Source organism: Helicoverpa armigera, chromosome 18 (genome assembly GCF_030705265.1).
Source record: "Helicoverpa armigera isolate CAAS_96S chromosome 18, ASM3070526v1, whole genome shotgun sequence".
In the NCBI taxonomy this organism is placed as follows: Eukaryota; Metazoa; Arthropoda; class Insecta; order Lepidoptera; family Noctuidae; genus Helicoverpa; species Helicoverpa armigera.
The window spans coordinates 1,424,577-1,437,231 of record NC_087137.1 but is presented as its reverse complement, the minus strand read 5'-3'; the positions used below and the strand labels follow the sequence as shown (position 1 = coordinate 1,437,231).

At 34.5% G+C, this 12,655-nt stretch overlaps 2 protein-coding genes and 1 non-coding gene across 3 annotated transcripts in view; 1 reads left to right on the top strand and 2 right to left on the bottom strand.

Moving 5' to 3' along the window:
• LOC110373175 (myeloid leukemia factor) overlaps positions 1–12,655 on the top strand; it is a 238,890-nt gene that overhangs the window by 187,215 nt on the left and 39,020 nt on the right. The gene's annotated exons all lie outside the window — the stretch shown is intronic.
• Positions 1,752–1,823, bottom strand: Trnad-guc (transfer RNA aspartic acid (anticodon GUC)). The gene has a single exon. It is a non-coding gene; the product is annotated as a tRNA-Asp (tRNA).
• LOC110373178 (uncharacterized) overlaps positions 2,327–12,655 on the bottom strand; it is a 150,668-nt gene continuing 140,339 nt past the window's right edge. The window contains exons 6-10 of the mRNA XM_049846094.2: positions 11,317–11,489; positions 10,354–10,573; positions 9,820–10,159; positions 8,463–9,597; positions 2,327–4,874 (exon numbers count right to left, since the gene is read on the bottom strand). Coding sequence (XP_049702051.2) covers positions 4,678–4,874; positions 8,463–9,597; positions 9,820–10,159; positions 10,354–10,573; positions 11,317–11,489 — 2,065 coding nt within the window. The 3' untranslated portion in view covers positions 2,327–4,677. The remainder of the gene's footprint in view (positions 4,875–8,462; positions 9,598–9,819; positions 10,160–10,353; positions 10,574–11,316; positions 11,490–12,655) is intronic.

Genomic DNA, 12,655 nt, shown 5'->3' with positions numbered 1-12,655 from the left:
CGGAAGCTGTGTAGTTTTACCTGGGTGCATCAAACTCAGGGACGCAACTGCGGGTCACAGATAGTTTAAGCACAGAAACAGCTCGTATATTTAGGTTTCTAGACAAAGCTAAAATGTGGGATACATTTTGGCTTTGTGTCTGCTCCGGGAACGCATCCGTTATTCCATTGGCATTTGAAATGCACAAAGCTGGTGGAAACTGCAGCCTCTTTCCGAGACTATCACTGTAGGCCTACAAGTCATTCGTGAATTACATAAGAGAAAAAAGTTTACCTAGATTTACGGATACTGACCACTATACTACCGAAGACCATGACTTTGAGATTGAATTTAAAGTTTAGTTCCTATGACAATTAAGCAAACAATACGTCAACATTCCAATATTCAAAGATACATTTTCAAGAAATTTCTTATAGTGTTAAATAAAAATCCTAAGAAATCACATCCTGTCGAAAAACTTTGCACACTCCCATAATATGTAGCCCTTCTCGATCTATCTAACACTGAAATGATTTTACACGCTGCAAGTTTTCACTAATACAGATGATCATGACAAAAAAAAATAATGATTCAGAAGTTACGAGTCAAATATAATTATATAGTTGAAAAAACTCATCTTTCTTAAAACAGTTGCCTTTTTCGTAATACACACTGATTTACAGCCATTTCCGTTGCTAAAGTCCGGCTTTCAGAGGGTACGACAAAAACGGACACCTGTAAATCTTTTAAGCCTAGAGATTGCTGAAAGTGCGTCGCCCAACAACTGATGCGAAAAAACAGTGTAATGTGTTGTGCTTAGCCCTTAGATCTCTTATGCGAAGGGTCCCTACTTCCCTTATCTTAATGGTTCTAAAGGGACATACGGGGACGGAGGATGGGTAACTGATTTTGGCAATAAAATACATTTTCATAGTATATAAGATCTTTCAAAAAACTTATCTCTTTACTTTTAAAAAAGCATCTGAATTGAGAGCCTCTTCCTTTTTGAGCAGTCGGTAAAAAAATGATGAAAATTAAATAGAACTTAGAAATATTTATAAACTTTTAAAGGCATAAAATAGTAACAGCCCTAATTGATTTTCTGTAACAGAAAATTATTCAGTCTACATAATATATTATGCATGACAAAGAATAACTCGTTGTTCACAAGAAGCAAGCAATTCACATGTACAGACTCAGACATCTATTGAACCAAGAAAACCTAAAGTTAGCTCAACTTCGTTATAGTACAACTACTCGCCGCAAGATGGCGCTAAAACCAATTACAGTTTTTGTTCACTCAAGCTCGTGATTTCACTTTACCGTAAGTCCCTCTGGCTCAACTAAATCCCTGTTTTGTCCGGATGTTTTGGGGTCCAGATTAAATCGTCCACTGGGACCAGAGCTTAGAGGGGACGGTATTGCGTTTACACAGTTCAATTGCTTTCACTAATCAGTTAATATCGAAAATGTATATCGACGGGAGGGTTTCAAACGGTCGTATTTCAGCGTTTTGAAGGGTTTCTTTTATATCGTTGGAAAGGGTATCTAAAGTTTCGTTGATTATTTGGGTCTCTTTCGTTATTTTTTGGGAAAAACATGATAAATAAATGTTACAAAAGAAAAGTATCGTTACATATTTAAAATGTGTGGCAGACCATATCAGGGACAAAAATTGTTATATTTACCAATTCTATTGATATAAAGTAACTAAATAAAAATAAATCGATTTACTAGAAACAAAAAACCTTACAGCATGTAACAAAAGAGATCTCTCCGGCGGGGAATCGAACCCCGGTCTCCCGCGTGACAGGCGGGGATACTGACCACTATACTACCGAAGACTGTGACATTGAAGTTGAAATCAAAGTTTAGCTCTTAGGACAAACTAAGCAGATTACGTCACCATTCCCATATTCAAAGACACATTTTCAAGAAAACGTTTCAAGTATTTTGTGTAACTGTATTACACGATGTTCTTATAAAAATAAAGAATAGATTACTATCAATATTTTCTAAAGCTTTTATTACCAGCAGCAGGACTTTTATGCAAATGTTGACAGGTACCTAATTAATTACTTGGGGGTGCATGGAGCGCTAACAAAAGCAGCCATGATGACCGATACCGCGTAGTATATTCAATTAATTGATTAGTAAATTGGTGATTATTTGTCTTTGTTGAAAAAAATGTCTTTTATTGTAAGAAAATTGCTTTTTTCTTCCATAATATTTGTATTTATCGTACACGTAGATTAAAAGTTTGTGGTTACACTAAAAACTGTACCAGCTTTTTTATAGTAATTGAGTAGGTATTCCAAAAGCATTAGGTAAATAAAAATACATAATATTCATTCAAAATGCACTATATTTTATATTTTCAGTTGCTATTAAATATTACAAAACCTTTTTATAATGTAATACAGTTTGCAACGTAAAAACTTCTTAAGAAAATATGATATTTTTACACAAAATTAACTATGGTACTTATGTAGATATACATTTATGTATATAAGTATAATATAGTGTGCTGTTAACATTCCATTCCGTGCAAAAATAAACCATTAAATGTGATGACCACAATCACTGGTGTTTACACAATGGACCATGTTTCCCGCCCTTTATAATGAGTACCAATTCAAGATGGCGTGCCTAGATTATCTATGGAACGCATATAATGTGTACGTATTTTATTTAAACCTTAATTTGTCATTAGTAATAAAAATTATAAGTCGTTTACAGTCTTGTGTTAGGTTCTTTTGAATTACATGCAATTTTTCATTAAACGTTGATATTTTTGTCCCAAAAATCAAGTAATCATGGTCACCACACATCCGTTGACTAGACGAAGTAACGTACCGGCTAACCAATATTCAGAGACAAAACTTTTTAATAATAAACTCCTTATAAACTAAACAAAGTTTGTTAAAGAATAAAACTTGTAACATATAGGATACATTTTAAGTTCTTCTTTTGGCCAAAGATTTGCGTGGTATGTTTCAAATGTGGCCACATATTTGTATTGTATCAAGATTTTGGTATCTGTTACAATTAATTTAAAAGTGTCATCCATAGGGCGACGAAAGCCCACATTTTCATATTTATTTATATGGGAAAATGTCTTAGGTGCTATATTCTTTTTTCTGTTAATAAATAAAACTTCTGATTTTTTTTTTCAAAACTATTCCACATTTATAGTACAACTTTTTATTGTACTTCTTGTTTAGAAATGATTGACATAGAAAATATTATTCATAGTGTACTTTAAAAAAAATAAGTAGCGATTTGTCTCTGAAAAACATACAATATTTCACGAGAAGTAACCTAAGAATTTATTTCGAAGAATTAATTATTTTTGGCAGGAATATGTTTGTATGATTGCAATTTTTATAAAAATCCTACCAGTAATTTATTTTATGTCTGACCTAAAAATCCTAAGTTTCCAATAAATTACAAAGAATGATTTGATTTTAAAGTCATATTGTTGTAAAAACCGATAAATATAATTTAGCTTTTAGTACAAAATGGTGTCACGACACTTCGTATCGAGTGACGATTAATTAGTTTTAAATAATCTATTTTATTCGTAACTTTGTCTATTGCTTATAAATTGCGTACAGGCGACTTTAACCAACTCCTACTAAGTATGAATATTCACATTTTTATACTGCTTTATAAAACTACTTAGTACTTTATTCAAAACTTACATTTAAAGTAAATAAATTGAAGGTAACAGAAATAAATGAAAGACGATATTTTAGCAACACATGTTTAAGTAAAGGCACAAATAATTTAAGTACCTAATACATTAAATGATGTCTACAAACTATATGTAACTTACATTTAAAATATACACGGCTACATTTTAAATGAAACACAAAACTAACTTATTTTAAATCGAAGGTTCATTTATTTGAAACACTATTCTTAAATGAAGTACAGTTTCATTTTTACAATACCCAAAACCAGTTTATAGCCAGCTACATTTATTTTTGGCACGCTACTAAATAACTAAATTCGCCCATAACTGCTTTTCTATATATCTTAAAACTATGTACATAGGAACAAACGTATGAACTGTATGTACTTATTATATGTACATTTCTATTTACAAGTTACATTTCCGCGGACTTCATTTAAAATGTCGTCAAAAATGTTTTTGTTTAAATGAAGTGATGTCTTTTTGTTCTTATTTTAATGAAGACTACTTTTTTACAGTAAGTTTTTGGTGGCATTACCCTGGCAACACGTAATAACCGGGATAAAATAGACACTACCATAAAATAAGTTTTCCCTTACAAATGGCGGACATTTTATTCCCATTTATAAAGAGTAAAAACGTCCTTGATTTGATAAATCCTGCGTCACAAACGCGGTAGGTGCCGTTGTTCAAACTAATAATTTGGATGAATGTTTGGCAAATGTTTGACTCATAAATCTTCGGTGACATGAGCCAACGTCATTAGCGAGATGATATTTTTATGATCGCTTTGGTGGCGCTTTTGTGATATACTGTGTTTTTAGGATCGGCTTTTATTGTTTATAGAACCTTTTTTTACGAAGTACTGAAGGAGAAAATCGAAATAAATTAGTTTAAAATACAATGTTTATTTCAAAAACAAAAAAAAATAAGTACAAGTTGTATAAATGCTTCACCACCAATCAGACCAGCTTTGGGCCAATACTCCAACATTGCGTATCCTAAACTAGTGCTGTTCTATCGATGCTCGCATACTCCTTGCCGGACCTTGGCCTAGTGACGTGCCTATCTGCTGACACATCGCAGGAACTGAATGATGATACTGACAGGGACTCCATGTAGTCTGACGTATCGGAAGCACCGCTGGACGTGGATTTAGTCGTCATCTGACTATGCCTTGCCGTAACATCTGTCTCCACTGAAAAAAAATATAAAATTAAAAGTTGTAGAAAAATAAATGAGGTAAAAGAAACTCTGCTTAATAATTAAACAGCCTTAAGCAATTAATTTGATTTGATAAAAAATCTAACAAAAAGTAGGTTTTCTCGCTAATACTGAGCCAATTATAAGTTTAAATTAAGTTCCGCAAGCGTACACGTGTGACCTTGAATTCAGAAAGTACTAGATTATTCATTGCTCTAACACAGAATTACTGGACCATCAAGATACAAGATACAAGATACAAGATACAAGATACTTTATTTGTAAAAAACATGGGTGTACATATAGTTATGCAGGTTGTTATACAAGAAAATAAAGTTACCATTCATGTTTGGCCTCTTAGGCGTACAAATATTCAAAAAAATAAAATTTAAAATAAGGAACATTCTTAAAATTTTACTTACAATTAGGTTAAAAATATAATAAAAATAAGCTACTAGCAAAATTTAAAATAAAGAACATTCTTGAAATTTTACTTAAAATTAGGTTAAAAATATAATAAATAATCTACTATCAAAACAGTCTTAAGTTTCAAGCAATTACTTTATCATTTAAGAATTCTGAGATATTGTAGTATGCTTTCTTTTCTAGGAATTTCTGCAGTCGTTTTTTAAATATTTGAGAATTTTCTTCCTTCCAACTTTTTGGCAGTTTATTGTATATAATGGGTGCCATACAGAATATACTTTTTCTCATTAATGCCGTGTTTGCACTTTGTGAGCTGAGGACAGTATTATCACGTCTACTTCGGCTAGATAATTCTTTAAAGCTTAAAAATAAATGTTTATTCTGTTTTACAAACATAGCAACTTCTAATATGTATAATGATGGCATCGTTAATATCTTATACTTTACAAAATAAGGTTTACATGAATCTGTTGGCTTAAGTCTAAACATGGATCGAACACATCTTTTTTGAGCTTTGAATGGTGCTTCCCTGTCAGTCGAATTGCCCCAGAAGATTATACCATATCTCAAGTGTGATGAAACTAAGCCGTGGTATGCTAGAAGAAGTGATTTAATATTGATTAAAGGTGCTAATTTATACAATGCATATGCTGAGCTACAAATTTTTTTGCTAAGTATTTCTACCTGGTCTTTCCAGTTTAATTTAGCGTCAATTGTGATACCAAGAAATTTTGTAGTGGTGACTTCTTCTATGGTTTTGTTGTTATAAACTACTTTAGGGTTATTATCACTGCGTGTACGTTGTTTAAAGTGCATTGCATTTGTTTTATTAAGATTAATTTTTAAATTGTTGTTGTTTAGCCAATTAATTATTGTTGAAAGAGAATTATTAATATCGTTATCGTATGTTCCTTTATTGTTGCATTGAATTGTTACAGTGCTATCGTCGGCAAAAAGTGTAACGGGCTGATCAATGGATTTGGGCAGGTCATTAATATATATTATAAATAGTAGTGGCCCTAACACGCTACCCTGAGGAACCCCGTATTTCACTATGCGTGGCTCTGATTGAGAAGCTTCTTCAAACTTATTTTTAATGTTAATGGAGCTTATTTCGGTAATCTGCTTCCTTTCAGACAAATATGATTTAATTAGCTGTAGAACATTGCCTCTAATTCCGTATGAGTACAATTTGTCTAACAGAATATCATGTCTTACATGGTCAAATGCCTGGGTCATATCACAGAATATTGTGCAGACAGGATTAGACCTATCGACATTTGTTATGACTTTATACAGGAAATCGTATATAGCCATATTTATGGTGTGTTTTTCTCTAAACCCCTTTTGCTCATTGACGAGTATATTATTTTTTTCTATATACTTGCTTATTTCCTTGTATATATACTTTTCATAAATTTTTGAAATAATACTAACTAGTGATATTGGTCTATAACATTCTACGGCTTCCTTGTCGTCCTTTTTAAAGAGCGGTTTTACAATCGATATTTTAAGTGCATCAGGGAAAGTACCTGTGCTTATTGGCAAATTTATAAGATGACTCAAGTGTACGCAAATTTCTGATGAGACGGATTTAATTATGTTAGTGGAAATTCCGTCATGGCCAACGCTGTTGGTGTTATTTAAAGATCGAATTATTTGCAAAACATCTTGTGGTACACAAGGAGGCATGAAGAATGATTTTTCACTATTATTAACTTGTGAAGAAGCTTTATTTCCAGATCCTTGTATTGGAATAACTTTTTCGATGAAATAATTGTTAAATACATTAGCGATTTTTTGGGGAGAAGTTATTATTTTATTGTTAAATTTAATTTTTGTAATATTTTGACGTGGAACAACGTGTTTTGAATTATTTATTATTTTCCAACTGGTTTTACATTTATTGCTGGAGGTATTTATTTTATGATTATTTTGTGCTTTTTGTGTTAGCTGCATTATTTTTTTGAATAGTTTTGAGTACTTTGTAAATATTATTTTATTACTCGCATTGGGATTTCTTCTATATTGCCACAAAAGATGGCGTTTCTTTTTACTACAAATTTTGACACCGCGCGATATCCAATTTGCCTTTTTTGTTGTGTAAGTAGTGACTATTTTCATTGGAAAACATAAATTATAAAACAATGTAAATGTTTCCATGAAGGAATTAAAAGCTAAATTTGAGTCATTTGTTTCGTATATATCTGAAAATGTTAAACATCGTAAATAATTTTTAAATTTATTAATGTATTCTTTATTGTAGTCGCGTCTTCTAGTACGCCAGTATTTAATAGTGCAGTGTTTTTGAACTGGTATTTTTATCAATTGTGCCGTATGATCCGAGAGTGCGAGCTCTAACACTTGTGCCTTACATGACTTATTTACATTATGTGCAATGTTATCGATACATGTTTGACTCTTTAGTCTAGTAGGTTGGTGAACAGATAATTTTAAATTGTAGTTCAGGAGTAGACATTCAAATTCCCTAGTTTGATAAGTATTTTTTAGTATATTAATATTAAAATCTCCTGCTATAACAATATGTTTAAATGATTTGTTATTAAGCTCTTGCAAAAGTATATCTAGTTTTTCCATACATAAATTAAAATTAGTGTCTTTTGGAACTCGGTATAGGCAAACGACAGCTATCTTATAATTAATTATTTCTATAGCACAGCACTCAAAGACTCCGGTCTCAGACATTTTGTTAATTTGTTTCAGTTCTTTAAACTGCAGTCCCTTTCTAACTATTATGCAGGCACCGCCTCTTTTGCTGTTATCGCGACTATAATATGCTGCGAGTTCATAGTTTGGTATGGTTAGGTAGTTCTCATAGCCCTTCATAATGAAATGTTCTGTAAAGCAGACAACATCCACGAATGTTCCTTCCGATTCCAGCTCTTCTAGGCACACATCAATATTTGGGTCCTATTTATTCAACACTAGCCGTTTTCCTGCGGCTTGACCCGCGTCCCATGGGAACTACTGCCCGTAATGGTATAACAAATAGCCTACGTTACTCGGGAAGAGAGAATTTAAAAAATCGGTCAGATAGTTTTTGAGTTTTAAATCCAGTGCAAACAAACAAAAATGCAAAGTTTTCCTCTTTATAATTAAATATTAGTATAGTACATGAAGGTTTGTGTAAACTTACCAGGTCTCTTCTTCCTTCTGGTCAAGGTGTCCACATCGCAGGAGTTAGATTTCGTCAGCGTCGCCACCTCCTCAAACTGAAATGTCAAGTTCTTCAGAGGATCCGATGAGTTGGACTTGACGAACGCATGCACTGGGGTCAGAGACTTCCTCATCTGCTTATTATTCTTTATATGCTTCTTTATTGACTTAGAACTTGTGATAGGCATCTCAAATTCATTGAAATCTCCCTTATGATGTTTCAAGGAACCAGTTGATACTCCAGAATCGTTTGAACTGGAGGAATCCCTGTTTTTATCAGATTTGCTCGGCACGCTCGATGATCGCCTTATTTTGACAGCGTCTCTAAACTTTGTTACAAGCAAACTCTCGCTTTTCTGCTCCGGTACTTTGAACTTGTCTTTTGGTTCGATTATTTCTAGACTTATTGGGACTCCTTCGTTTATTCTATCGCTTTTGATAGCCTTTCGTAGTACTGTTGGCGTGAAACAGATCTGGCTGTTGATACCATATTCATCATCGTGTCTTTTAGTAAAGTCTGCAGAACTCGACCGTCTAGTACTGATCGTGGTGTCTGACTCAGAATGTTGAGTAGGATCTGACACGTGACTGATCCGACTCACATTATCTGAAAAATTCTTATTGCTACTAGAAATGCTGATCTCTAGAGGTTCCATGTGCATGTAGTTTAAGTGTTCGTTACAACATTCAGTTGACGGATGAACAGTGTTGGTCGTAGCTGTTGATATATCATCGTCATGTTCAGGTATGTCTTCGAGAGCGTCTATCTCTTCCTGACTGAAGCCTGCACTCCTTAGGATCTGCAGGGAATTTTCGAACTTCTCCAAAGTCGAGAGATCTATATTCGCGTAGTTTGCAAAATCTATCTCTGGTACTGGTTTCTTTACAACTGGGGTAACGTTGACATAGTTGGAATGTGTTTCGGCTTCGTTATTGTTTACGCTAGTATCGCTAGTATTGCTATTATCACTCGTGTTGTTATTGTCGGTTTGTTTGTTTTCTACGTTTTTGGCTTCGTGTGTGCAAGTGCACGGCTGCCCGTTGATCAGACATTTCAGTTTCTTTGGTGTGTCGTATATACTTGAGGGGTCCGCTTGAGAATCTACTGGGTGCTCCTGAAAGAAAATGGTCAGGTTAATTTTAACCTTTATAAAGTAAGAGCTGAAATAGGTTAATGAACAATATTTAATTCAAGAGGCTCAAAATTTAATAAAAGCTAAATTGAACTTGATACCTATTAGAAATTCTGTAATAATAGTAATTCAATTACGTAGAGAATATTAAATCTCATTTTGATTTTAGGCTATTATTGGACATGATATTTTAGAAAATCTCACCTGGATAAGAGGCATTGGTGTTTTGGGCACGTCATAGTTCTCGTAAGGCCCACTGAAGGACTTCTTTCTGCAGCAGCAAGGTTTGACCTGCTGCCAGCATTGGCAACTGCCTCCAGTCTTGGCTGGCACAGTTGGTGTACAGCAAGCCACTGGACTTGCTCGTTTGGACTCGAAGCTCTTGTCCAGAAGGCACGCACTGCGTGGTACACTGTACTCGGAGGCGCTGCCGCTGGATCGAGAGTATATTGATGCTCGGTCGGAGTCTGAACGTTTTTCTAGTATGTTATCCATTGTCCAAACTGGGGACATGATGGAACCTGGCGTGTTCATTGTTGATGATCTGGAAATTCGGAGAGAGAGCTGGTCAGAATACTGAATATAGGGAAGAAGTGTTTGTGTAACCATTATAGAAAAAAATTAAATGATGTAAGGTTTATACGACAAAAAATAACGGCTTTAGAGTTCCTTCCGATTCGAAAGATAAAAACTTACAAAAGTAAGTCCGTAAAGTCCTTACCATACAAAACCCCTTACCTGGTCAAATGACTGATCTTCCCAATGCAGCTGGAACACCGTGGCAGCGAGGTGGGTCGTCTGAACTTCTCCTCGGTACTGTCCATGCTGGAGTCCAGGTCTGACAGGCAGTGCATGGTCTGACTCGCCGGGCCTGCCCACGACGGAGACACAGACCTCATGGATGTGTGGAAACACTCGTCCATGCACGAACTGGCGTCTGAGAAACGCTTTTCTAGAACTGGAAGAAGGATTGGAAGGTTAAGATGATGAAGAGATATTGGGTAGAAAAACATATTGTAGGTGCATATGTAGGTAGATAATAGTTAAAGTGAACAAAGTGAAACATTTCTGATTAGTTATCTAATAAATAGTGATAGGATTAACCATTTGGGTGTCTATACCTAGCGACCAAAAAATATTGTGTTATTTGTAACTTCGTAGAGAGAACAGTTGCAGCTGCTACCAAAGTTTACTATGCAATAAAGTATGGCAGATTTTTAACAAGTCTACTAAACAAACATAGGTGTTTGCAAAAAAGTGTGAGACTGAGAGTGGTCTATATTTTTATCGTGAAAAGATTAGATATTTTCGATTACATTGCAATGTTTGTATGGTCCACAATGACATAGCAGACAGGCCGCACCTTTTTTTGAAAGTGAATGACGTAGAAGGTGACTTTTGACGTCATAGGACCAGCCTGTGAAGTGTTTGTCGCTACTATTTTCATAATGTTCGATCGATTCGTATGAACACAAAAAGTCAGAATAACAACCCATGTTCCCCTCATGTTTCTTGAAATACAATATGCCATTTGCAACTATACCTAAGTACTACAATTATATATTTTGTGTTAAATGATGATTGAATACAGGAGCCATCTTATAGATAGACTTCTGAAATTAATTCTTTTCTTTGTTCTTGCTATATTTTTAATTTTTCATACCGTATTATTTAAAGAAGAAAGTTATTTCTTTCTGTTACCTGATCCACTTCTAGAAGCTATGCTAAGCCTGGACTGCGCCTCATGGCTGTAGACGTTGAGTAGCTCCGTCAACTCCCGGCCTCCCTCCGCCGCGAAGATGAAGAGGCCCTCACCTTTACCGCAACGAGAGCCACCTTCTACGCAGAAACGTTTGTCGACCACGCCGTAGCGTCTGTGGGAGAGAAAAGAAAAGATGAATATAGATTTTAAAAGTAGATTCTTATAGCATACATAAGATAAGTTTCATAAACTTCTATTAAACGTCTCCCCAAAAAGGAGGTTCTAAAATTGACCAGGTACATATGTTTCATCATTTGTTTTGTCAACTAGGGTCAACCTTGGTCGGTCTTTGCTTATTTGCCAGAACGTTGTTTACTCGACGCTTAAAAAGGTTTCAAAAATTACTTTAAGTAACTTAAAAGCAAGTTGCAAAAACACTTATATCAGCGTAGTAAGGTATCTATTCGAACACGAATTAAATTGATCAGACGCTGAAAAACAGATGATTCCCTGATACCTACTTACACGTACACGATCGTACACAGGGGAAAGAAAGTCTTTCCAACCCAATCGTGCTATCCCATCAAAAAAAGGGGAACAGCCACGCGATAACCTAAAGTAATTACTTAATTTCGTTATCTTCGACTTTTTACTCCAAGTAGAGTAATTTGTCAAAGTTTTATACCTAATCTGTGGTCTGTAAAAAAGGCTGATCGCCATCTCTTTGCGCATTGGTCTTTGGTTAAATCGTTGTACCTACTCATGTTTTTTTTTAACAAAAAATATTGGTTTTGCTTTACTTTATTTTTATAGGAACCGATTAATGCGAAAGTAACTAGGTATTTCTGTTTGTCACGCTTTCTGCTAAAACTGTTGAATTAAAATACATGTCTAAGAGCCTATATATAGAGCACAGATAGTCTAAGAGCCTTTCTAGACGTTAAACGACGAAAATTTGACGTTCAAAAAGTGCTGAATTTCAGGCTACTTTGAACAAATGACTTTTAATTTTTTATTTTGTAAGAACAAAGGCAACTTTTTATCGAGATGAGATTATTACGAGATGTAATTCTCTCAGGACCCAGGTATAATCGCGGGGCACAGCTACTAGCAAATAAAGCTCCCGAACAGTTGGTCGTTACTTGGGTGGCCCGCATGTTATTAATTAACGTAATTGTAATCAGGACTCATTAAGTTGCTGATTCATTCTGATTGATGATGAGACCGACGTGTAGTTGCTTTTATTTATTTTCTGAAGCGACTTTTTAAATAGTGCTGACTTCAAAAGTCTGAAAGTTATTACGCTTATCATGTGTCAACTTAAATTTGGACGTAGAA